General features: G+C 44.2%; 2 protein-coding genes across 8 annotated transcripts in view; both read right to left on the bottom strand.

Annotated features, from left to right (window-relative positions):
- LOC110534200 (collagen alpha-1(XXIII) chain) overlaps positions 1–12,029 on the bottom strand; it is a 142,579-nt gene extending 130,550 nt beyond the window's left edge. For all 5 annotated transcript variants that reach the window (XM_036933304.1, XM_036933309.1, XM_036933305.1 and 2 more), the window contains exons 1-2: positions 11,394–12,029; positions 8,987–9,056 (exon numbers count right to left, since the gene is read on the bottom strand). In XM_036933304.1, coding sequence (XP_036789199.1) covers positions 8,987–9,056; positions 11,394–11,684 — 361 coding nt within the window. In that variant the 5' untranslated portion in view covers positions 11,685–12,029. The remainder of the gene's footprint in view (positions 1–8,986; positions 9,057–11,393) is intronic.
- A 504-nt stretch (positions 12,030–12,533) lies between these two features.
- Positions 12,534–22,791, bottom strand: clk4b (CDC-like kinase 4b). 3 transcript variants are annotated; one of them, XM_021618919.2, is made up of 13 exons: positions 22,649–22,791; positions 21,370–21,527; positions 20,228–20,456; positions 19,527–19,617; positions 19,125–19,191; positions 18,918–19,034; positions 17,650–17,816; positions 17,143–17,237; positions 15,841–15,970; positions 15,682–15,764; positions 13,436–13,515; positions 13,208–13,298; positions 12,534–12,896 (listed from the first exon to the last, which is right to left on the bottom strand). In XM_021618919.2, the coding sequence occupies exons 2-13, from the start codon at positions 21,525–21,527 to the stop codon at positions 12,747–12,749; spliced, it is 1,458 nt and encodes a 485-aa protein (XP_021474594.1). In that variant the 5' UTR covers positions 22,649–22,791; the 3' UTR covers positions 12,534–12,746. The 3 variants fall into 3 exon arrangements, with proteins under 3 accessions (XP_021474594.1, XP_021474593.1, XP_021474595.1); XM_021618918.2 differs by lacking the exon at positions 22,649–22,791 and adding an exon at positions 21,631–21,987; XM_021618920.2 differs by lacking the exons at positions 19,527–19,617; positions 21,370–21,527; positions 22,649–22,791 and having other exon boundaries at positions 20,228–20,437.
- Between the last annotated feature and the right edge of the window lie 3,193 nt (positions 22,792–25,984).

Below are 25,984 nucleotides of genomic sequence, written 5' to 3'. Positions count from 1 at the left end.
TGGTTTTTGCTCCGACATTCACTGTCAACTGTGGGACCTTGTACAGACACGCGTGTGCCTTTCCAAATCATGTCCAATCAATTGAATTTACCACAGATGGACTCCAATCAAGTTGTAGAAACATCTCAAGGATGATCAATCAAAACAGGATGCATGCACCTGAGCTCAATTTCGAGTCTCATAGCAAAGGGTCTGAATATGTTATGGTGAGTGAATGAGGACCCAAAAGCGAACTAACTTAAACAGAGCTTCTTTAATAACCAAACTTAGGTAGGCTCAGATAGACCGGCAGATTCCGACAGGACAGGACAAGGTTACAGCAAACATGACGATAGTCTGGCTCAGGCATGAAACGCAAACAAACAAGAATCCGACAAGGACAGGAGCAGAAACAGAGAGAGATATAGGGACCTAATCAGAGGGAAACAGGGAACAGGTGGGGAACGGGTAGTTAGAGGAGACAAGGGACAGCTGGGGGAAAGCGGGGGAGAAAAGGTAACATAACAACGACCAGCAGAGGGAGACAGGGTGAAGGGAAAGGACAGAGACAAGACACAACATGACAGTACCCCCCCACTCACCGAGCGCCTCCTGGCGCACTCGAGGAGGAAACCTGGCGGCAACGGAGGAAATCCTCGATCAGCGCACGGTCCAGCACGTCCCGAGAGGGAACCCAACTCCTCTCCTCAGGACCGTACCCCTCCCAATCGACAAGGTACTGGTGACCACGGCCCCGTGGACGCATGTCCAAAATCCTGCGGACCCTGTAGATGGGTGCGCCCTCGACAAGGATGGGGGGGGGGGGGGGGGAAGACGAGCGGGGGCGCGAAGAACGGGCTTAATACAGGAGACATGGAAGACCGGGTGGACGCGACGAAGGTATCGCGGAAGAAGAAGTCGAACTGCGACAGGATTAATGACCCGAGAAATACGGAACGGACCAATGAACCGCGGGGTCAACTTGCGAGAAGCCGTCTTAAGGGGAAGGTTCTGAGTGGAGAGCCAAACTCTCTGACCGCGACAATATCTAGGACTCTTAGTTCTACGCTTATTAGCAGCCCTCACAGTCTGCGTCCTATAACGGCAAAGTGCAGACCTGACCCTCTTCCAGGTGCGCTCGCAACGTTGGACAAAAGCCTGAGCGGAGGGGACGCTGGACTCGGCGAACTGAGATGAGAACAGCGGAGGCTGGTACCCGAGGCTACTCTGAAAAGGAGATAGCCCGGTCGCAGACGAAGGAAGCGAGTTGTGGGCGTATTCTGCCCAGGGGAGCTGTTCTGACCAAGACGCAGGGTTGCGAAAAGAAAGACTGCGTAAGATGCGACCAATAGTCTGATTGGCCCGTTCTGCTTGACCGTTAGACTGGGGGTGAAAGCCGGAAGAGAGACTGACGGAAGCCCCAATCAAACGGCAAAACTCCCTCCAAAATTGAGACGTGAATTGCGGACCTCTGTCCGAAACGACGTCTGACGGAAGGCCATGAATTCTGAAAACATTCTCGATGATGATTTGTGCCGTCTCTTTAGCAGAAGGAAGCTTAGCAAGGGGAATGAAATGGGCCGCCTTAGAGAACCTATCGACAACCGTAAGAATAACAGTCTTCCCCGCTGACGAAGGCAGTCCGGTGACAAAATCTAAGGCGATGTGAGACCACGGTCGAGAGGGAATAGGAAGCGGCCTGAGACGGCCGGCAGGAGGAGAGTTACCGGACTTAGTCTGCGCGCAGACCGAACAAGCAGCCACGAAACGACGCGTGTCATGCTCCCGGGTGGGCCACCAAAAACGCTGGCGAATGGAAGCAAGCGTACCCCGAACGCCAGGGTGGCCGGCTAACTTGGCAGAGTGAGCCCACTGAAGAACGGCCAGACGAGTAGGAACGGGAACGAAAAGAAGGTTCCTAGGACAAGCGCGCGGCGACGGAGTGTGAGTGAGCGCTTGTTTTACCTGCCTCTCAATTCCCCAGACAGTCAACCCGACAACACGCCCCTCAGGGAGAATCCCCTCGGGGTCAGTGGAGGCTACTGAAGAACTGAAGAGACGAGACAAAGCATCAGGCTTGGTGTTCTTAGAGCCCGGACGATAAGAAATAACGAACTCGAAACGAGCGAAAAACAGCGCCCAACGCGCCTGACGCGCATTAAGTCGTTTGGCAGAACGGATGTACTCAAGGTTCCTATGGTCAGTCCAAACGACAAAAGGAACGGTCGCCCCCTCCAACCACTGTCGCCATTCGCCTAGGGCTAACCGGATGGCGAGCAGTTCGCGGTTACCCACATCATAGTTACGTTCCGACGGCGACAGGCGATGAGAAAAATACGCGCATGGGTGGACCTTGTCGTCAGAGAGGGAGCGCTGAGAAAGAATGGCTCCCACGCCCACCTCTGACGCGTCAACCTCGACAACGAACTGTCTAGAGACGTCAGGTGTAACAAGGATAGGAGCGGATGTAAAACGATTCTTGAGGAGATCAAAAGCTCCCTGGGCGGAAACGGACCACTTAAAGCACGTCTTGACAGAAGTAAGGGCTGTGAGAGGAGCGGCCACCTGACCGAAATTACGGATGAAACGACGATAGAAGTTCGCGAAGCCGAGAAAGCGCTGCAGCTCGACGCGTGACTTAGGGACGGGCCAATCAATGACAGCTTGGACTTTAGCGGGATCCATCTTAATGCCTTCAGCGGAAATAACAGAACCGAGAAATGTGACGGAGGAGGCATGAAAAGTGCACTTCTCAGCCTTCACAAAAAGACAATTCTCTAAAAGGCGCTGGAGGACACGTCGAACGTGCTGAACATGAATCTGGAGTGACGGTGAAAAAATCAGGATATCGTCAAGGTAAACGAAAACAAAGATGTTCAGCATGTCTCTCAGGACATCATTGACTAATGCCTGAAAGACAGCTGGAGCGTTAGCGAGGCCGAAAGGAAGAACCCGGTATTCAAAGTGCCCTAACGGAGTGTTAAACGCCGTCTTCCACTCGTCCCCCTCCCTGATGCGCACGAGATGGTAAGCGTTACGAAGGTCCAACTTAGTGAAAAACCTGGCTCCCTGCAGGATCTCGAAGGCTGAAGACATAAGAGGAAGCGGATAACGATTCTTAACTGTTATGTCATTCAGCCCTCGATAATCTATGCAGGGGCGCAGAGACCCGTCCTTCTTCTTGACAAAAAAAAACCCCGCTCCGGCGGGAGAGGAGGAGGGGACTATGGTACCGGCGTCAAGAGCTACAGACAAATAATCCTCGAGAGCCTTACGTTCGGGAGCCGACAGAGAGTATAGTCTACCCCGGGGGGGAGTGGTTCCCGGAAGGAGATCAATACTACAATCATACGACCGGTGTGGAGGAAGAGAGGTGGCCCTGGACCGACTGAACACCGTGCGCAGATCGTGATATTCCTCCGGCACCCCTGTCAAATCACCAGGCTCCTCCTGTGAAGAAGAGACAGAGGAAACAGGAGGGATAGCAGACATTAAACATTTCACATGACAAGAGACGTTCCAGGAGAGGATAGAATTACTAGACCAATTAATGGAAGGATTATGACAAACTAGCCAGGGATGGCCCAAAACAACAGGTGTAAAAGGTGAACGAAAAATCAAAAAAGAAATGGTTTCGCTATGATTACCAGAAACAGTGAGGGTTAAAGGTAGCGTCTCACGCTGAATCCTGGGGAGAGGACTACCATCCAGGGCGAACAAGGCCGTGGACTCCCTTAACTGTCTGAGAGGAATGTCATGTTCCCGAGCCCAGGTCTCGTCCATAAAACAGCCCTCCGCCCCAGAGTCTATTAAGGCACTGCAGGAAGCTGACGAACCGGTCCAGCGTAGATGGACCGACAAGGTAGTGCAGGATCTTGAAGGAGAGACAGGAGTAGTAGCGCTCACCAGTAGCCCTCCGCTTACTGATGAGCTCTGGCTTTTACTGGACATGAAGTGACAAAATGACCAGCAGAACCGCAATAGAGACAGAGGCGGTTGGTGATTCTCCGTTCCCTCTCCTTAGTCGAGATGCGGATACCTCCCAGCTGCATAGGCTCAGCTCCCGAGCCGGCAGAGGAAGATGGTAGTGATGCGGAGAGGGGAGCAACGGAGAACGCGAGCTCCTTTCCACGAGCTCGGTGACGCAGATCAACCCGTCGCTCAATGCGAATAGCGAGTTCAATCAGGGAATCCACGCTGGAAGGGACCTCCCGGGAGAGAATCTCATCCTTTACCTCTGCGCGGAGACCCTCCAGAAAACGAGCGAGCAAAGCCGGCTCGTTCCAGCCACTGGAGGCAGCAAGAGTGCGAAACTCAATAGAGTAGTCTGTTATGGATCGATTACCTTGACATAGGGAAGACAGGGCCCTGGAAGCCTCCTCCCCAAAAACAGATCGATCAAAAACCCGTATCATCTCCTCCTTAAAGTCCTGATACTGGTTAGTACACTCAGCCCTTGCCTCCCAGATTGCCGTGCCCCACTCACGAGCCCGTCCAATAAGGAGAGATATGACGTAGGCGACACGAGCAGTGCTCCTGGAGTAAGTGTTGGGCTGGAGAGAAAACACAATATCACACTGGGTGAGGAACGAGCGGCATTCAGTGGGCTCCCCAGAGTAACACGGCGGGTTATTGATTCTGGGCTCCGGAGATTCGAAAGCCCTGGAAGTGGCCGGTGGATCGAGGCGGAGATGGTGAACCTGTTCTGTGAGGTTGGAGACTTGGGTGGCCAGGGTCTCAACGGCATGTCGAGCAGCAGACACTTCCTGCTCGTGTCTGCCTAGCATCGCTCCCTGGATTCCGACGGCTGAGTGGAGAGGATCCGAAGTCGCTGGGTCCATTCTTGGTCGGATTCTTCTGTTATGGTGAGTGAATGAGGACCCAAAAGCGAACTAACTTAAACAGAGCTTCTTTAATAACCAAACTTAGGTAGGCTCAGATAGACCGGCAGATTCCGACAGGACAGGACAAGGTTACAGCAAACATGACGATAGTCTGGCTCAGGCATGAAACGCAAACAAACAAGAATCCGACAAGGACAGGAGCAGAAACAGAGAGAGATATAGGGACCTAATCAGAGGGAAACAGGGAACAGGTGGGGAACGGGTAGTTAGAGGAGACAAGGGACAGCTGGGGGAAAGCGGGGGAGAAAAGGTAACATAACAACGACCAGCAGAGGGAGACAGGGTGAAGGGAAAGGACAGAGACAAGACACAACATGACAGAATACTTAAAAAACTTAAGGTACTTAAGGTAATAATAAAACTTAAGGTAATAAGGTATTTCTGTTTTTATTTTTTATACGGTTGCAAAATGTCTAAAAACCTATTTTCGCTTTGTCATTATGGGCTATTGTGTGTGGATTGAGGACATTTAAAAAAAAATGTAATCCAATTTAGAATAAGGCTGTAAAGTAACAAAATGTGGAAAAATTCAAGGGGTCTGAATACTTTCCGAATGCACTCTTTATTATGTTGACCATTAACAGGCTTAGCAAATATAACACTTTGCAAATAGATGTGCTTCTATGCCTATACCTGAGCATTGTCTTCCTCTGAATAGTTTTCAATTGAATAACACTCTGTAAAATGATGACTACTTTGTTGAACTGTTTGAGAAAAGTCAAGTTGACTGATAATGTAATAGTAAACCATTTAATATTTGAAATTCCTTCTATCAACCTGGGAGTAGAAGCCACCTTCACGCATCACGCCGACAGAAACAAGCATCTTTCTGGTAAGAAGAGGGGCAGGGGATATGCCTTATGATTAACACATCTTGGTGTGATCATAACAACATACAGGAACTCAAGTCCTTCTGTTCACCTGACTTAGAATTCCTCACAATCAAATGTCAACTGCATTATCTACCAATAGAATTCTCTTCGATTATAATCACAGCCGTATATATTCCCCCCCCCAAGCAGACACATCGATGGCCCTGAACACACTTTATTTGACTCTATGTAAACTGGAAACCACATATCCTGAGGCTGCATTCATTGTAGCTCGGGATTTTAACAAGGCTAATCTGAAAGCAAGACTCCCTAAATTCTATCAGCATATCGATTGTGGAACCAGGGCTGGTAAAACCCTGGATCATTGTTATTCTAACTTCTGCAACGCATATAAGGCCCTCCCCCACCCTCCTTTTGGAAAAGACCACGACTCCATTTAGTTGCTTCCAGCCTATAGACAGAAACTAAAACAGGAAGCTCCCGCGCTCAGGTCTGTTCAACGCTGGTCCGACGAATCTGATTCCACGCTTCAAGACTGCTTCGATCACGTGGATTGGGATATGTTCCGCATTGCGTCCAACAACAACATTGATGAATTCGGTGAGCGAGTTCATTAGAAAGTATATCGGCAATGTCGTACCCACAGCAACTATTAAAACATTCCCAAACCAGAAACCGTGGATTGATGGCAGCATTCGCGCAAAACTGAAAGCGTGAACGACTGCTTTTAACTAGGGCAAGGTGACCGGAAACATTACCGAATACAAACAGTGTAGCTTTTCTCTCCACAAGGCAATCAAACAAGCTAAGCGTCAGTATAGAGCCAAAGTAGAGTCGCAATTCAACGGCTCAGACACAAGAGGTATGTGGCAGGGTCTACAGTCAATCACGGATTACAAAAAGAAAACCAGCCCGTCGCGGACCAGGATGTCTTGCTCCCAGACAGACTAAATAAATTCTTTGCTCGCTTTGAGGACAATACAGTGCCACTGACACGGCCCGCTACCAAAACCTGCAGACTCTCGTTCACTGCAGCCGACGTGAGTAAAACATTTAAACGTGTTAACCCTCGCAGGGCTGCAGGCCCAGACGGCATCCCCAGCCGCGTCCTCAGAGCATGCGCAGACCAGCTGGCTGGTGTGTTTACGGACATATTCAATCAATCCTTATCCCAGTCTGCTGTCCACACATGCTTCAAGAGAGCCACCATTGTTCCTGTTCCCAAGAAAGCTAAGGTAACTGAGCTAAACGACTACCGCCCTGTAGCACTCACTTCCATCATCATGAAGTGCTTTGAGAGACTAGTCAAGGACCATATCCCCTCCACCCTACCTGACACGCTAGACCCACTCCAATTTGCTTACCGCCACAATAGGTCCACAGACGATGCAATCGCAACCACACTGCCCTAACCCATCTGGACAAGAGGAATACCTATGTGAGAATGCTGTTCATCGACTACAGCTCAGCATTTAACACCATAGTACCCTCCAAACTTGTTATCAAGCTCGAGACCCTGGGTCTCGCCCCCGCCCTGTGCAACTGGGTACTGGACTTCCTGACGGGCCGCCCCCAGGTGGTGAGGGTAGGTAACAACATCTCCACCCCGCTGATCCTCAACACTGGGGCCCCACAAGGGTGCGTTCTGAGCCCTATCCTGTACTCCCTGTTCACCCACGACTGCGTGGCCATGCACGCCTCCAACTCAATCATTAAGTTTGCAGACGACACTACAGTGGTAGGCTTGATTATCAACAACGACGAGACGGCCTACAGGGAGGAGGTGAGGGCCCTCGGAGTGTGGTGTCAGGAAAATAACCTCACACTCAACGTCAACAAAACAAAGGAGATGATCGTGGACTTCAGGAAACAGCAGAGGGAGCACCCCCCTATCCACATCGACGGGACAGTAGTGGAAAGGGTAGTAAGTTAAGTTCCTCTGCGTACACATCACGGACAAACTGGTCCACCCACACAGACAGCTTTGTGAAGAAGGCGCATCAGCGCCTCTTCAACCTCAGGAGGCTGAAGTAATTTGGCTTGTCACCAAAAGCACTTACAAACTTTTACAGATGCACAATCGAGAGCATCCTGTCGCTGCCTGGTACGGCAACTGCTCCGTCCACAACCATAAGGCTCTCCAGAGGGTAGTGAGGTCTGCACAACGCATCACCGGGGGCAAACTACCTGCCCTCCAGGACACCTACACCACCCGATGTCACAGGAAGGCCATGAACATCACCAAGGACAACAACCACCCGAGCCACTGCCTGTTCACCCTGCTATCATCCAGAAGGCGAGGTCAGTACAGGTGCATCAAAGCAGGGACTGAAAAACAGCTTCTATCTCAAGGCCATCAGAGTGTTAAACAGCCACCACTAACATTGAGGTGCTGCTGCCAACATACTGATTCAACTCCAGCCACTTTAATAATGGAAATAGATGTAAAAGAGTTATCACTAGTCACTTTATTTATTTATTTTAAATTGTACCCCCTTTTCTCCCAAATTTCTTGGTATCCATTTGTTAGTAATTACCATCTTGTCTCATCGCTACAAGTCCCGTACGGGCTCGGGAGAGACGAAGGTCGAAAGCCATGCGTCCTCCGAAACACAACCCAACCATGCCGCACTGCTTCTTAACACAGCGCGCATCCAACCCGGAAGCCAGCCGCAACAAGATGTCGGAGGAAACACCGTGCACCTGGACACCTTGGTTAGCGCGCACCTGCCACAGGAGTTGCTGGTGCGCGATGAGACAAGGATATCCCTACCGGCCAAACCCTCCCTAACCCGGACGAGGCTAGGCCAATTGTGCGTCGCCCCACCGACCTCCCGGTCGCGGCCGGCTGTGACAGAGCCTGGGCCCGAATCCAGAGTCTCTGGTGGCACAGCTAGCGCTGCGAAGCAGTGCCCTAGACCACTGCGCCACCCGGAAGGCCTCACTTGTCACTTTAAACCACGCCACTTAATATAATGTTTACATTACTCATCTCATATGTATATACTGTACTCGATACCATCTACTGCATCTTGCCTATGCCGTTCTGTACCATCATTCGTTCATATATCTTTATGTACATATTCTTTATCCCTTTACACTGTGTATAAGGTAGTAGTTGTGGAATTGTTAGGTTAAATTACTCGTTGGTTATTACTGCATTGTCGGAACTAGAAGCACAAGCATTTCGCTACACTCGCATTAATATCTGCGAACCATGTATATGTGACAAATAACATTTGATTTGATTTCATAGAGTAGGAAACATACCTGGAGGACAGGAGCACTCTTGAATGACCTCCCTGGCAGTGCGAAGTTTGGGCAGTGCTATGGTCAGTCTCTGAAAGGGGACAACAATTATACACAGTGCATAATGTTTCTTTGAATGTAGGTTAAATGTAAGATGTACAGTGGGGCAAAAAAGTATTTAGTCAGCCACCAATTGTGCAAGTTCTCCCACTTAAAAAAGATGAGAGAGGCCTGTCATTTTTATCATAGGTACACTTCACCTATAACAGACAAAATGAGAAAAGAAAATCCAGAAAATCACATTGTAGGATTTTTTATGAATTTATTTGCAAATTATGGTGGAAAATAAGTATTTGGTCAATAACAAAATTTTATCTCAATACTGTGTAATATACCCTTTGTTGGCAATGACAGAGGTCAAACGTTTTCTGTAAGTCTTCACAAGGTTTTCACACACTGTTGCTGGTATTTTGGCCCATTCCTCCATGCATATCTCCTCTAGAGCAGTGATGTTTTGGGGCTGTTGCTGGGCAACACGGACTTTCAACTCCCTCCAAAGATTTTCTATGGGGTTGAGATCTGGAGACTGGCTAGGCCACTCCAGGATCTTGAAATGCTTCTTACGAAGCCACTCCTTCGTTTCCCGGGCGGTGTGTTTGGGATCCTTGTCATGCTGAAAGACCCAGCCACGTTTCATCTTCAATGCCTTTGCTGATGGAAGGATGTTTTTTACTCAAAATCTCACAATACAATGCCCCATTCATTGTTTCCTTTACACAGATCAGTCATCCTGGTACCTTTGCAGAAAAACAGCCCCAAAGCATGATGTTTCCACCCCCATGCTTCACAGTAGGTATGGTGTTCTTTGGATGCAACTTAGCATTCTTTGTCCTCCAAACACGACGAGTTGAGTTTTTACCAAAAAGTTATATTTTGGTTTCATCTGACCATATGACATTCTCACAATCTTCTTCTGGATCATCCAAATGCTCTCTAGCAAACTTCAGGCGGGCCTGGACATGTACTGGCTTAATCAGGGGGACACGTCTGGCACTGCAGGATTTGAGTCCCTGGCGGCGTAGTGTGTTACTGATGGTAGGCTTTGTTACTTTGGTCCCAGCTCTCTGCAGGTCATTCACTAGGTCCCCCCGTGTGGTTCTGGGATTTTTGCTCACCGTTCTTGTGATCATTTTGACCCCACGGGGTGAGATCTTGCGTGGAGCCCCAGATCAAGGGAGATTATCAGTGGTCTTGTATGTCTTCTATTTCCTAATAATTGCTCTCACAGTTAATTTCTTCAAACCAAGCTGCTTACCTATTGCAGATTCAGTCTCCCCAGCCTGGTGCAGTTCTACAATTTTGTTTCTGGTGTCCTTTGACAGCTCTTTGGTCTTGGCCATAGTGAAGTTTGGAGTGTGACTGTTTGAGGTTGTGGACAGTCTTTTATACTGATAACAAGTTCAAACAGGTGCCATTAATACAGGTAACGAGTGGAGGACAGAGGAGCCTCTTAAAGAAGTTACAGGTCTGTGAGAGCCAGAAATCTTGCTTGTTTGTAGGTGAACAAATACTTATTTTCCACCATAATTTGCAAATAAATTCATTAAAAATCCTACAATTTTCTGGATTTTTTCTCTGGATTTTTTCTCTCATTTTGTCTGTCATAGTTGAAGTGTACCTATGATGAAAATTACAGGCCTCTCATCTTTTTAAGTGGGAGAACTTGCACAATTGGTGGCTGACTAAGTACTTTTTTTTGCCCCACTCACTGTAAGTAGTGGTAGAAATGTGGTAGAGTAGTGGTAGAAATGGGACAACCATTTTTGAATGGATCTCGAATTTGGAGATCAGTCTGAATTAAGGCGTCAAATTAGTAGTTAGCCTAGAGATTAGTCTTGCTACATAAAGGGCTTTCAGAGCTAATCAGTCCATTTTTAATCGTGATTAATCTAATTGTCTGAAAGCATTCAAAATACACTGAAATCATACAAATACATAATCTATACAGCTAAAAACAAATATATCTATACAATTAAAACACAGTGTTGACTTTGAGGTTAAAGAAAGTGTGCTTCATCAATTTACCTGATTTTACTTACTGTTAATTTGGACAAAATCAAGAAGTAAATATTCTTGTAATGCTTTTTGTATAAAAAATCTTAAAATTACAGCTCAATTTGAGCAATTTCTGAATTGGCGTTTAATCGTGATTAATCAGTGCAAATCTTGCAATTAATTTGTTTTTTTTTAACAGCCCTAGTTACTTGATTATGGTGATCAGCTACCACAATGTTGATTAAAAAAAAGGCAACCTTACTGTATTCGAAAATGTGAGAAATCATCCTTCAAAATATTGCATTTGTATCAGTCTGATACGTTTAACTTTATTAACATTTTAAGTCATATTAACATTTTAAGTCATCCTCACCTCTTGCACAATTTTTTCAATGATATCCTGGAGACCAGGTACTGTTCCATTCTCATCCTGCGCGGATGCATCGGGATGGATCAGGAACATTCTCTCCATCTCCAATGTATGCACTCTGTACTCCAGGTAAGATGTCTTGAAGTTGACCAAAAAACAAAACGCCATAGAACACACCGACAGCATGATACAAAAGACAATTAACAGCCCGACTAAACAATATGAAAAGTTTGATTTGAGGCAGTTGATAGATTCCTTGGCCTTCTTATTCGCTGATTTTGCGTGGGATCCCATCCTGACGTTGGCAGCCAAAAAACTACTAGAAATAAATTGTAAGGACTTTTCCTGCTAGAAATAATCGATTTGTTAAAATGCCACTTTGTTACAGCATCGGCGCCATCACTAGAATGAACGTTTACATCTGAGTATAGGTGAATGGGGAGGAAAGCTGGACGCAACAGTAGCGTAGGCTGTGTAGTTGCGCTCACGCGCTCTCAGGTCGAATGATTTAGACCAGTAAGACAGAGACAGGGTGCCAAATACCATTCTTAGCACTCCCCGAAGTCCCCTCAATAAAAATAGGCTGCCTGAGAATTCACCTCTAGAATAATGGTGAATAAATGCATGAAAACCTGAATAATGAAACAAATTACTCTTATTCAAAACAAAGCAAAGTAATAACATTCATTGATTTGACATAATCCATTAAATGGTACTGTACTTTGAAAAAAATATTGAAATATAAAATGAACCATTAATGGAAAATAATGGGGGTGGATTGAAATGTCACACTCAATGTTATTTATTCAAATGTTGTATCAACAAATACATTTTAAAACTTATCAAGGAAAGTGCACTTGTCTATTTCAAATCCCATCTCTTGCATGTGTGGAACTGGAATCTAGTCATGGGATGTTGTATTGCCATCAACTGGATAAATAAGACTACTACAAGTAGACCAATAGACTGCATTCTTATCACTGTCTTACTGACCATAGTGCCTTGAAAATTACCAGAAAATATGTCTAGCAATCAATCAACTTTAAAGAGCAATCATATTTTCCCGATAACAATATTTTATGTCAAATCAATTAATCTGAAGTAAAAAAAAAAAGGGGGTTAGTTCAATGTGAAGGAACACAATTTTGAGAACATAGTAAACAAATTTATTCACAAATCAAAGGGGATCAAGAGGATTCACAAGTTAAATAAATTAAATCTGAAGGAAGCAGGCAGGTAAACTCAATCGGTATGTAAACAAGGGTAATAATCTCATAGATAGCGGACTGATGCAGTCTATAGAAGTCTCCCTTGGAGTAGAGAAATGTAGAGTAGTGAGTGATGTGGTCTTCAGGGTCACTTTTTCCTCTCCTTCCTCATGGGGTGGAAGAATGGATGCCAGATGGCCTCTTCCAGGGTGAGCCTCCTGGACACGTCATACTCCATCATACTGTGGATCAGGTCAAATAGCTGTTCGTGGTCTGAGCTCCTGGAGGACATGTATTGCTAAGGGGACAAGAGAAACGGTACATATTAGAAACAGCATTTAGTTATTGTACAGTATTTCATGTGTGAAGATCAATTGAGGTTGTTCCAGCGATTGTATTGTGGAATTTCTGATTCACAAAAAGGTGCTTGCTAGTTGCTACTGAATTGATTGATTTTTATAAACTAGTAAAAAACTTTTTTTTTTAAAGAACACAGTACATACATTTTATTAAACGTGACAGGGACAGTACAATCAAGTCAGTGACTTACTTCCATTGGGGTCCCTAATGTGCATGGTGCTTATCAAACTGTAAGTGTTTGAGTTTTACCTTGAGTGGTTTGCAGTGCTTCCTCACATATCTCCCTGAGGAACTGTTTTCATCCCAGTCCAGCCGGTCATGATGCACATACCGCCGCTTCCTGGGGGACAATTTAAAAACATACAGTTACACACTCTTAATTGACAACAACCATTTGTCAATTATCATGTAAATCTGCATCTTGAAATTGAGACTCAGGTTTATCAACCAAAAATCATTAACAAACACTAAACATACTTAGTTTTCTGTAGTAGGTGGACAGGTATGGGCCCCAGAACCCTCTCCATCATGGCCAGGTGTTCTTTGCTGTCATGCGTCTGAAATTTCACAAAGTTAAAGTCCCCCCCAAAATTGAGCCTGGTCCCAGATCTGTTTGTGCTTTTGCCTACTCCATTGTCATGCCAAAACATGGCATGACAATTCCAGGAGATGGTAAGAGTAGAAATAAGGTTGTTACGGTGACTGTGTTACCGCTACAGCAGCAGTCAAAAGTCATGACTGCAGTCAAATTCTATGCGACCGCTGAGTCAAGGTAACGAGGCTTCACCAAAACTGCGCTATGCCGCCGCTGATGGTAATTAGTAGCTTACCAAACTTGCTAACGGCCAGTCGCTAATGGCCTGGTACTCAGCGCTCTATTGTTCCTCTAATCACGCTGACGTCAATGCAAATGCAATCAAAAATCTAATCAAACCCTTCATGAGAGCCCTGGCATTCACAGTTTGAGTGAATTAGGGTTGCCCGTGGCGCAGCCAGAGCCAGCTCCTCATAGCTGGCTGATGCATGGAATGAAATAAAGTGTTCCTATAATAAGCCCAAGTTGCGCAACATTTCTATAGGCCATGTAATTGTGAGAAAAGCTGATGGCCTCCATTAAAAAGTTGATCCATCAGCTTTCCATAGGCTAGGCCTACTTTATTTATTTCTCAACCTTCCTAATATTCAGCACATTGCTTTGCTTTACAACTGGAGTAGCCTACCCGGCTGGCATGAAAATGAACTGCGGGAAAAGCGTCCTCCATTCAATATTTAAGTGCATACGGATGACATGTCTTTTTTTCCCCCCGCCCCGACAGGTGCGTGACATTTGCACATTTTCAATTCAAACTAATACTCTGAGGGGTTAGAATATTATCACCTTTGAAGGCAAGAAGCGGCGCATACATTTTTTGCACCTTTTTCAAAGCAGTCGCAGGCATCACGTAGCCTAGTTCATAGGTCTAAAATGTTTTGATAAGGTTTGTATCACAACTAAAGTGGCCGAATAACTAAAAGTAGCCTGTAGACCCCTGGAACAGGGTGGTTCTTATGAGCCCAGTCATGTGCAATCGCATGTGAAAACAGTTTTGACTAGTCACTATTTAAAAAAGAGGATCCCCGCTTTCCTCGTGCTGCAATATTTTTTGCTCAATTCTTAAAATTAAGCACATGAATCTGCTTTACAACTGGTGTAGCCAACCAGGCATATACTTTTTAATTTTTTTTATAACCGCACATAACCTACATTCGCTATTCCGAGTGCAGGCTAAGGATGACATGTTACATTTTTTGGTGGGCCATTCTAAATCCAAAATACTTCCACACATTAGTAGACTATATGTAAAAGACCGGATTAAATTGAGGATAGTCTGATGGGTGACAATATTATCAAGTGCTCATCAAATTTCGAATAAGAGACATAGGCCAATTGAGATCGCGTGTGACTATTACTGTAGGTCCTGCCTTGGGCCAATCGGTAATTTTGTAAATGAAGGATCTCTAAGGCAAGATACATCACGCACACGAGTTTCGTCAAAATCGGTCCAGTGCTGTCAGATATTGCATGTGACTAACGTTCGAACGGAAACTGATCCACAGTCCCCTCCGAGTTCATGGGGGAGAATTCACTTTGTTAAGTGCTCAACACAGAACAGCCGCATGTGCACACACCCCCGGAAATCATTTGGGAAAAATATACATTTATATTTTATTAAGCTGTGTTCAATTATATTCTTCTTACTATAAAATAATGCCAGAAGAATTAAGCAAATGTTGTCTGCTATATAAACTAGTGCAGCCCACAGCAATATGGCATAGCCAGATCAGGGCCTAATATAAGGACGACTCAGAATATGCCATTCTACTCTTCTGAAATAGGCTACATTTTCATCAAACCATAATGTTTCTTTAGACCTGCCCAAAATAAATAATGGATTTATTGTGTTGGTGTAGGCTGTATTAAGTGGTATTTATTAGTCTCCACATCAGTAGCTTGTAGGTTGTGTGTGGAAGCCCGGAGATGCTAAACATGTTTATGTTAATTAATGGTAATTTACCATCTGACTGGCAGTTATTTGCATGACAGTCACCAGCTGACAATTTCATGACCGCCACAGCCCTAAGCAGAAAGACTGGCACCCAGGCTACAAAAATGCCAGGAAGGCAATTGTATGAATAAAAATATTTTTGCTGAAAGAAACTCCCTCTACTGCTCCTGTACCTACCTGGAACAGTGTTAACCCAAGATAGTACTCTAGGAGAATGCAGCCCAGACTCCACACATCACATGACTGATTCCACCCCAGCTCTGTGAAAACAAACATTACAACAATTTAGACTTGCATTCCTCACTTTCACCAACACATTGGTTTCTCGCCACTTACCAAGGATGACCTCCGGTGCTCTGTAATGGCGGGTGGAGACCACAGAGGTGTGGTGCTCATGGTCAAAGGTGGCGTTACCAAAATCCACCACTTTCACATCTAGGTTCTTCAAAGTTCTCTCATCCCGTTTCTGCATTTGAAAACACAAGACACTTATTACACGCTGTCTGCTGCAGCAGTCCATACTGACTGAAGGGACTGGGTAGGGGTGTGCCAATCTGGACCTACTGACTGAAGGGACTGGGTAGGGGTGTGCCAATCTGGACCTACTGACTGAAGGGACTGGGTAGGGGTGTGCTGATCTGGACCTACTGACTGAAGGGACTGGGTAGGGGTGTGCCAATCTGGACCTACTGACTGAAGGGACTGGGTAGGGGTGTGCTGATCTGGACCTACTGACTGAAGGGACTGGGTAGGGGTGTGCCAATCTGGACCTACTGACTGAAGGGACTGGGTAGGGGTGTGCCAATCTGGACCTACTGACTGAAGGGACTGGGTAGGGGTGTGCCAATCTGGACCTACTGACTGAAGGGACTGGGTAGGGGTGTGCTGATCTGGACCTACTGACTGAAGGGACTGGGTAGGGGTGTGCCAATCTGGACCTACTGACTGAAGGGACTGGGTAGGGGTGTGCCAATCTGGACCTACTGACTGAAGGGACTGGGTAGGGGTGTGCTGATCTGGACCTACTGACTGAAGGGACTGGGTAGGGGTGTGCCAATCTGGACCTACTGACTGAAGGGACTGGGTAGGGGTGTGCCAATCTGGACCTACTGACTGAAGGGACTGGGTAGGGGTGTGCCAATCTGGACCTACTGACTGAAGGGACTGGGTAGGGGTGTGCTGATCTGGACCTACTGACTGAAGGGACTGGGTAGGGGTGTGCCAATCTGGACCTACTGACCGAAGGGACTGGGTAGGGGTGTGCCAATCTGGACCTACTGACTGAAGGGACTGGGTAGGGGTGTGCCAATCTGGACCTACTGACTGAAGGGACTGGGTAGGGGTGTGCCAATCTGGACCTACTGACTGAAGGGACTGGGTAGGGGTGTGCCAATCTGGACCTACTGACTGAAGGGACTGGGTAGGGGTGTGCCAATCTGGACCTACTGACTGAAGGGACTGGGTAGGGGTGTGCTGATCTGGCCATACTTGTATTTATAAATTGTTAAACCATTGACAGTTGGATTGGATGATACGCATGACTGGAAAAACTGAAGTGTTTTAAAATGCTTAAATAAAGGTTGTCAATATCTAAATAGCATTGGTGTGCTCTCAACTTGCAATGGTATGTCAACTTACCATTTTGGCATTGTATTCCATGTCATAGTCAGAATTGACAAAGAGAATGTTCTCTGGCTTCAGGTCAGTATGGGTCAGTTTATTTCGATGGAGAACTATAAAACAAAAATGAGTGTAGGTGTTAAGATACCTTCCTTTGTTCCTAACTTCCAATTTACATAAATAAAACTATCCACCATCTGATGGTATAGAGCACACCGTGCAAGTTAATGATTTCAAATGAAGATAATTAGTATTAGGTTATTCAAATTCCACGACACGATGTTCAACTCAATATACAGAAATAGAACTTCCCATTTCCATGTTGCTTTTTCTAAAAACATCAAGCTGTATATTGTATCTATTTACATTTAACCAGAAAAGTCCCATTGAGACAGGGAGTCTCTTTTACAAGGGAGACCTGGCCAAGAAGGCAGCAGCAGTCATCACAACAAGAGACGATTCGACCTACAGGGAAAAAAAGGTACACTCATCCTGAACAGAGTTTTGCACCAGAGTTTTACTCACAGGACACAGCTCTGAAGATCTGGTAGGCCATGTGTCTGATCTGGTCCACAGTGAAAGGCATGAAGCCGTTCTCCTTCAGAAAGTCAAAAGTGCTGAGACCCAGAAGCTCAAACACAATGCAGATGTGGCCATGGTAATCGAACCAGTCCAGCATACGCACACAGCCACTGTATGAGGGCAATAGGAAAACACATTAACACAAATATTCCCTCTTTTTTTGGGACACTGAGCAAAGTTTTGGTCTTGTGAGTGGAAACTTGAACATTGTGAGAATTTTGTGCAACTTTCGGCACACGTTTACAATGAACACAATACCCTTACAGTTTTAGACAGTGGCCAATTTGAGCATAATGTAGGCCTATCAACAAAACCAATGGAGCAAATCCCATAACATTTTCACATGGAAATAGCTTTTGATTTATATGATGTAGCTTACAGTAGCCTATATGTGCTGTTCAATGTAGGCCTACATTGCATGAGATTTTTGAAGGGCTTGACATCAATTCATGATTTTTTTACTTGGTCTGTAACATCATGGGCCAAATAGGTGACTGCATTGCATTGTGTTGTATGATGCAAAAAAAATAAAAACACTACTAAATATAATTAATTACCACACAATGAATTAGACAATGTAGGCTATCCCTCTGCCTGTTGGCTTATTTGCATATTAAGAGGCCCGTCAAAAAACAAAACTGCCCCTTTAATTAAGACGTAAGCTTTTTTTTTTTTTTACCAGACTGGCTTTTCAAAGACAGCTTGAATTGTAACCTACATATTGCACTCTTGTAGGAAGCAGTAATTCCCCATTGCGGACCTATACTTAATTATAACTGAGCTAATAACTAGCAAAGAATATCAACAAATGTGCACACACATGGCTATGTGCTCTGATCTGAAAAGCCCATTCACTCGCGAGTGATTGAAAGACCACTCGACGGCTACCCCTCTGCCTACAACTAAATTACAAACTCAATCTTGCAAAGTTAGATTTGTTTTGGTTTGTTGCATTGAAAAAAGGGGCTGATATGTTGTTTCAATCACAGAAAAAACTATCTATATAGTGCAAACTAATACGGCGAACTCAGTGAAGTTCAATCTCTTCCGTCGCCTGGCAGTCCTGGAGGAAGTGCGCAGCCACGCGCAACTTAGAGGGAACATTGATTACCACCTGTTCGTATATCACCTCCAATCAGCTAAGCAGTTGGTCAGAGATATATAAGAATGTTGTAGGCTAAAATGTGTGTCCCTTAGTCCCGGTTGCTCACAAGGTTCTCTCGTCATCCAGGGAGTTCATCTGTTCCAGCACCTCTACCTCAGACATGGCAGCCTCCCGGTAACGATCAATGTTCTTAATGATCTTCAGTGCCACCCTTGTGTCATCACTACAAAAGCAGAGGTTGACAGAGAGAAGATAATGCCATGAGTGTAAACCCATTTGGTTGGCTTGAACAAGAAATAAAGATGTTACTTACTTCGGGTTGTCGATACATTCCACCACTTTCCCGAAAGCCCCTTCTCCTAAAGTGGATACAATCTCATCTAAAGGGGCAAAGGAGAAGCTGTTAGTACATCAGAACAGAGTATCTACAACAAGAACAGATAACTAGACTAGCAGCTGTCTACACCACAGCTACTCACTCTGGCTACATAGCATGTGTCACTTCACTCCTATTACTAGGAAACTACTACAATAATAGTTCTCTAGCCTTACTGCTAATAGACGGATAGAGAGAAAAAAAAACTTCCAAATCTCAAAGCTTTACAATATTTCTTAAAATATTCCAATGCCCCGAAGCTATACCCTACCTACACTGACATAATTAAAACATACATCAGACAAAAGGGTTACAGAAAGAAAGGTTGGTGTTCTATACATCTTGCTTTTAGTACGAGTCCATTGTGATAGATCAGGTGACCCTCCTCATCATCCTCAAAACTTCTGGATCTCTTCCTGCGGTGACTCCTCTGGAGAGAGGGGGGGGGGGGTTCATGGCCAACAGCATCACCACCATGATCATCATAAACCCGCCAGAACCAGGCCAGAATGCGCCAATCATTCATTCAGCGGGAGGAAGTTGATGAGGGGGAGGATATTCGGCCCATTCAGAAACCCAGGCCAGGCCACGGCAGCAGCAATTTCAAATGCATCCCCGAGAAACGCACAGGTGCCACCATAATGTGTGTTACAGAAGAAAAACATGGCAACATATTTTCAGACATGACTCACAATAGAAGTTCTTTCAATAAATGATAAGAGTAGTTATACAACAGAAGTGCAGCGGAACATCATCCACGGTTCAATGGCTGAGTTTTATGGAAGCATCTAATATTTGTGCCAAAATACATATCTTAATCCAAACTTTCATTCCAATCACTTAAGATTGAAATGATTGTTTAACATTCTTTTTAATAATAAAGCATAGCACTGTTTTGGAATACCAGACCAATTAGTAAAAATTATGCAAGTTCAAATAACCCCAATAACAAAATTATCAACCATAGATGATTACTGTTCTACTATGCAATCACCCAATTCCACAGACAGAAAGAGTTAGACAGGTGGAGAGTATCATACCGAGTCTGAGCGCCCCTGGCTGTGACGGCGGGAGCGGTGTCGTGTGCGACAGCTCTGGTGGCTACGGCCACTGCGTGCGGAGGATTTGCTGTAGTGGTGCCAGTCTCTGTTCCTCCGCTCCTTACACGTCTCACCCTTGGCCCCATCCCTCTCCTTGTCCCCATGGCTCTCTCGCTCCACACTGGGCTCCTGGGCTCTGCGCTCCAGCTTCTTAGAGTCAAGGTGACACCTGTAGTCAAGGTAGACTACAGTTAAATCAACCTCAACCTGGAAACTAAAAGTTCATATTCATTATCAAGTGGGAGACATTGCTTAATCACAGCAATATTTTGATGGTTTGTATGATGGGATACAACTGCGATCATACACATGCACTGCAAGTGAAATTCTGACTGATCACCTTCATTGGCTCAACAAACGGCCACTTGCTAAGGATGGGAATAAGGGATGAATACAGAATACAACAGGGTTGTTGATAAGGTAATCTCAAGCGTGAGATATTATTCATCAGCCCTTGCAGCAGGGGTGTTATGTCTTGGCCGGTCAGGCGCCGGTAGGCAGCATCAGCCGAGTATCTAAAGACCTCCTTCCCCTCTCCGCCGACACCTATGTTATAGATCGGACTGCAGTCATGCCTTTCCAACCTCACACACACATTCCACATATATGCCTGGAATGGAGGTCATTCCCTCACCTGACAATGTTATAGTAGTAAATCCCACCTCTCAGCAAGAACACCAAGGATTTATTGGTCAATACTGTGTTTATGATTGCTGTGGAACCTGCAAACTTGTACTTGCATACTTGTTCAATGCAATAGTAAATAGACAAAATTATATATACATTTTTAGGCCTATATAAATTGTAAATAGAACAAAATGTCAGTTAATGTCCATAAATACTATCCCTGTGATTGATTGTATAACTGTTTACAATTACTAGTCAGTGGTGTTTACATTTGAATTCCCCTTGCCATAATAAAAATGTTATATGTTCTGATAGAGGTTTTATGACAGCATCTTCAAGAATGTTGGCTGAACATTTTCAACAATGCTGACCCTAAATAGAATCAATGACATTCATTATTCATCTTAACTTGAATAGTTGATGGCACATGAGCAGAGTGCTTTTTTTTTTTATACCTTTCGTATGTTTTGTCGTGGTGGTACCGCCTCGGTCTCTTTTCCCGGTCACTGCTATGGGAACTTCGCCTCTGCCGTTTGCGAATGTCCTGCTTCTCCTCATAGCTATACTCATCAACCCAGCCATCAGGGTGTCGCATGCGCTTGGAACGCCGCATCTGCCAAACAAGGAAAGGCAGTGAGTCTATGCAATAAAAATTAAGACGTCTTAGAAAGCCTATCCTCATGCATTCCTGTACATCTTGATTGTAAAATCCATACCAGCTGCAATGAAAGGAACGCGCTGCCCCTGGCATGGCTCTGGTGAAAAGCTAGCCTGACTGTCTGCTTGTCACGTCTCATATCGTGTCAGATGTGACTGGACTGTGGACATACTTCATTTCCGACTTCAGTACAAAATGTATTAATACAGCTGAAGTAGGCTAACCCATGATTGGCTGATATACAGGACAGATGCTAGCTAAACGCTAGCTGGTATGTGTGATGCTGTTTAAATCGCTTAAAATCTACACATAAAAGTTAGCTGTGACATATCAGTAGCGTAACTCGTTAACAGTGGCGGCAGGGTAGCCTAGTGGTTAGAGCGTTGGACTAGTAACGGTTCAAATCCCCGAGCTGACAAGGTACAAATCTGTCGTTCTGCCCCTGAACAGGCAGTTAACCTAGGTCGTCATTGAAAATAAGAATTTGTTCATAACTGACTTTCTTAGTTAAATAAAGGTCAAATAAAATCTTAAACACTTGGTTCGTACAACAGAATCACAAATCCCGCCTATTTCCACAATTTATTCTTCATAAAATCTGATTTTAAACCTAAGCCCACCGCTAAATGTATACCCAAGCCTAACATTAAATTAAGACAATTAATGACAACCACAATTTAGTTTTTTTACGTGGCTGTGGTAACTAAGTTAGTGGAAACCACTTCCTTGTGTTATGTTAGCTAACTAACGCTAGCTAAGTGTTAACTAGCTATGTCAACAAACCAACAAATCACTACTGCGTTAACGTTAGCACACAACAAGTGGCTAACTAACGTTAGACAACTGTTTATCGTTAAGTTTCGATATGCCAATATCAGAGTTATCTTCAGGCAAGCTGAAAATAACACGAAATAAGCTAACATGCTGCAACTTCGACAGTTCTCGGAGCGAAGAGCATTGGCTAACGTTGATTGCTCGGTAGCTAACATTAGCTTTAACGTCAAGATGGTTTATTGCGCTTTTAAGTTTAATGTAATGAGCTTATATTTCGCTGTTAAACATAAAGACACCCTCACCTCAAACAACTGGTAGTCAAGTTCTGTAATAAGACCCTGTACTTTCCAGCCAAGCTAAGGGAACGATATTTCAAGTACGGTTGCAAATTATGTCACGACCACTGACTGATAAGTACTCAAAATACTCAACAAAAATGGCGACCGTGTGGTTTGGAACAAAGCACTCTGACGTCAGCGGGATGATGGGAAATGTAGTTCATAACGCTCACTCAACGCAGGTTTACTCAATTTCCACGTTGCCAAAATGTTTGACACTGACATATCCTTATTTCCAGAGTAAATATAAAACCAGTCTCTCACCTCAACTTAAAGGATAAATACAATATTGTATCCAGTTAACCCTGACCGGACAAAACTTATAAAAGGTTACATGCATTGCCCTCTCTTCCTCAGTAGGCCTGAGGAATTTGAAAGAATCAAAAGATGTGTCCTTCCTTAAGGAACATTCAGAAAATGTTGTTGGGGTGTATACAATGGTAACATGAAAAACATTTAAGCAAAAAGGCATGAGAACCTTTGGTATTGCCTAACAGTAGATCCTCCAATGAGGAGTTATGTCATGAGAAAAAAATAGTATTTTCCAGATGGTCATTCAGTGTTGACACAAATATATTGACCTGACTAACCCAGCTGATGCCATAAATAGTTTTTGTACATGGGGGGGGGGGGGTAATAATTTGCTGGCAGGGTTTCATGTTTATGACCATCCCTTCAGCTATTATTAGCCCCTCTATTTTATGAATTTCGTTGCAGCTTTGCTTACAGGTTTGTTTTTCAACGCAGCTGGTTCAAGTGTAAGCAGAGATGTACAGTCAGGTCTATAATTATTGGTACCTTTGCTAAAAGATTAGAAAAAAATACTGTATAAAATAAATACAAAAATGTTTTATGACATTGGAGAATACATTGGGAGGGATCTTGACCATTCCTTCATTCGGGAATCTTTCCAGATACTTGATATCCTTCGTCTGCCTCTTATGGACTGCCCTCTTTAATTGAAACCACAGGTTTTCAATGGACTTCAAGTCGAGACTGAAAAATGTTGATTTTGTGGTCTATTAACCATTTATTTGTGGATTTTGATGAAAACCCTCTAGAGTGTAAGCTGGGGAAGGGAGTTGGTTTAATATGGTCATACCAAAGATCCTTATCTGTCTGATTTACAAGTTTAAGACCACTTAAAAAGGTATCATATTTTTGGGGGGATGAAACGTTGAATTTGGTATTACTGCTATTAGCCAGTAGAAACACATTGAATAACAAATTCCCTACATGGAACAACATATAGTCCAAAAAACGATCAAAAGGAAGTTTGTTCTGAAATGTCCGTCCTATATCTGAGAGATTATTATATGTTGTTTTTACATTCATTTATCCCTTTATTTTTAGGCACTAATACATTGCCGTCGGAAAGTATTCAGACCCCTTGACATTTTCAAATTTTGTTACATTACAGCCTTATTCTAAAATATATATTTTTTAAATGATTATCCTTAGCAACCAACCAACATATCCCATAATGACAAAGCGAAAACACAGGTTTTGAAATTTTAGCAAATGTATAAATATATAGATTTTTTTACTTATTTACATACAGTAACGGTCAAAAGTTTTGACACACCTACCCATTAAAGGGTTTTTCTTTATTTCTACTATTTTCTACGTTGTACAAAACTAAAGACATCAAAACTAGGAAATAACATATATTGAATCATGTCGTAACCAAATGTGTTAAACAAATCAAATATATTTTATCTTTGAGATTCTTCAAAGCAACCACTTTGCTTTGAAGACATCTTTGCACACTCTTGGAATTCTCTCAACCAGCATCACCTGGAATGCTTTTCCAAAAGGAGTTCCCACATACGCTGAGCACTTGTTGGCTGCTTTTCCATCACTCTGCGGTCCAACTCATCCCAAACCATCTCAAATGGGGTTGAGGTCGGGTGATTGTGAAGGCCAAGTCATCTGATGCAGCACTCCATCACTCTCTTTCTTGGTCAAATAGCCCTTACACAGCCTGGAGGTGTGTTGAGTCATTGTCCTGTTGAAAAACAAATTATAGTCCCACGCCTACACCTCTTCATCCATGCGTCAAAGTGGGAACAACACATGCAGAGATTTTCCGTTCACCTACTCTGCGTCTCACAAAGACACAGCGGTTGGAATCCAAAATCTGAAATTGGACTCATCAGACCAAAGAACAGAATTCCACCAGTCTAATATTCATTGCTCATGTTTCTTGGTTTCTTTTTTATTATTGGTGTCATGTAGTAGTGGTTTCTTTGCAGCAACACGACTATGAAGGCCTGATTCACGTAGTCTCCTCTGAACAGTTGATGTTGAAATGTGTCTGTTACTCCGAGAAACATTTATTTGGGTTGCAATCTGAGCTGCAGTTAACTCTAATGAACTTATCCTCTGCAGCAGAGGTAACTCTGGGCCTTCCTTTCCTGTGACGGTCCTGAGAGACAGTTTTATCATAGCACTTGATGGTTTTTGCGACTGCACTTGAAGAAACATTCAAAGTACTTGACATTTTCCAGATTGTCTGACCTTCATGTTTTAAAGTAATGATGGACTGTCGTTTCTCTTGGCTTATTTCAGCTGTTCTTGACATAATATGGACTTGGTATTTTATCAAATTGGGCTATCTTCTGTTTACCACCCCTACCTTGTCACAACACAACTGATTGGCTCAAACGCATTAAGGAAAGAAAAAACTATTCTAAAAATTAACAACGCACACCTGTTAATTAAAATGCATTCCAAGTGACAATCCCATGATGTTGGATGAGAGAATGCCAAGAATGTGCAAAGCTGTCATCAAGGCAAAGGGTGGCGACTTTGAATAGTATATTTTGATTTGTTTAACACTTTTTTGGTTACTACATGACTCCATGTGTTATTTCACAGTTTTGATTTCTTCACTATTATTTTACAATGCAGAAAATAGTCAAAATAAAGAAAAACCCTGGAATGAGTAGGTGTGTCCAAACTTGTATTCAGACTCTTTGCTATGAGACTCAAAATGGAACTGTTTCCATTGATCATCCTTGATATGTTTCTACAACTTGATTGGAGTCCAACTGTGGTAAATTCAATTGATTGGACATGATTGGGAAAGGAACACTACTGTCTTGATAAGGTCCTACGGTTGACAGTGCATGACAGAGCATAAACCAAGCCATGAGATCTGGGGAAGTGTACCAAAATATTTCTGCAGCATTGAAGGTCCCAAAGAACACAGTGGCCTCCATCATTATTAAATGGAAGAAGTTTGGAACCACCAATACTCTTCCTAGAGCTGCCAGCCCGGCCAAACTGAGCAATCTG

This window comes from Oncorhynchus mykiss, chromosome 10, assembly GCF_013265735.2.
Source record: "Oncorhynchus mykiss isolate Arlee chromosome 10, USDA_OmykA_1.1, whole genome shotgun sequence".
NCBI classification, from domain to species: Eukaryota; Metazoa; Chordata; class Actinopteri; order Salmoniformes; family Salmonidae; genus Oncorhynchus; species Oncorhynchus mykiss.
This window is presented reverse-complemented; position numbering and strand designations above follow the sequence as displayed.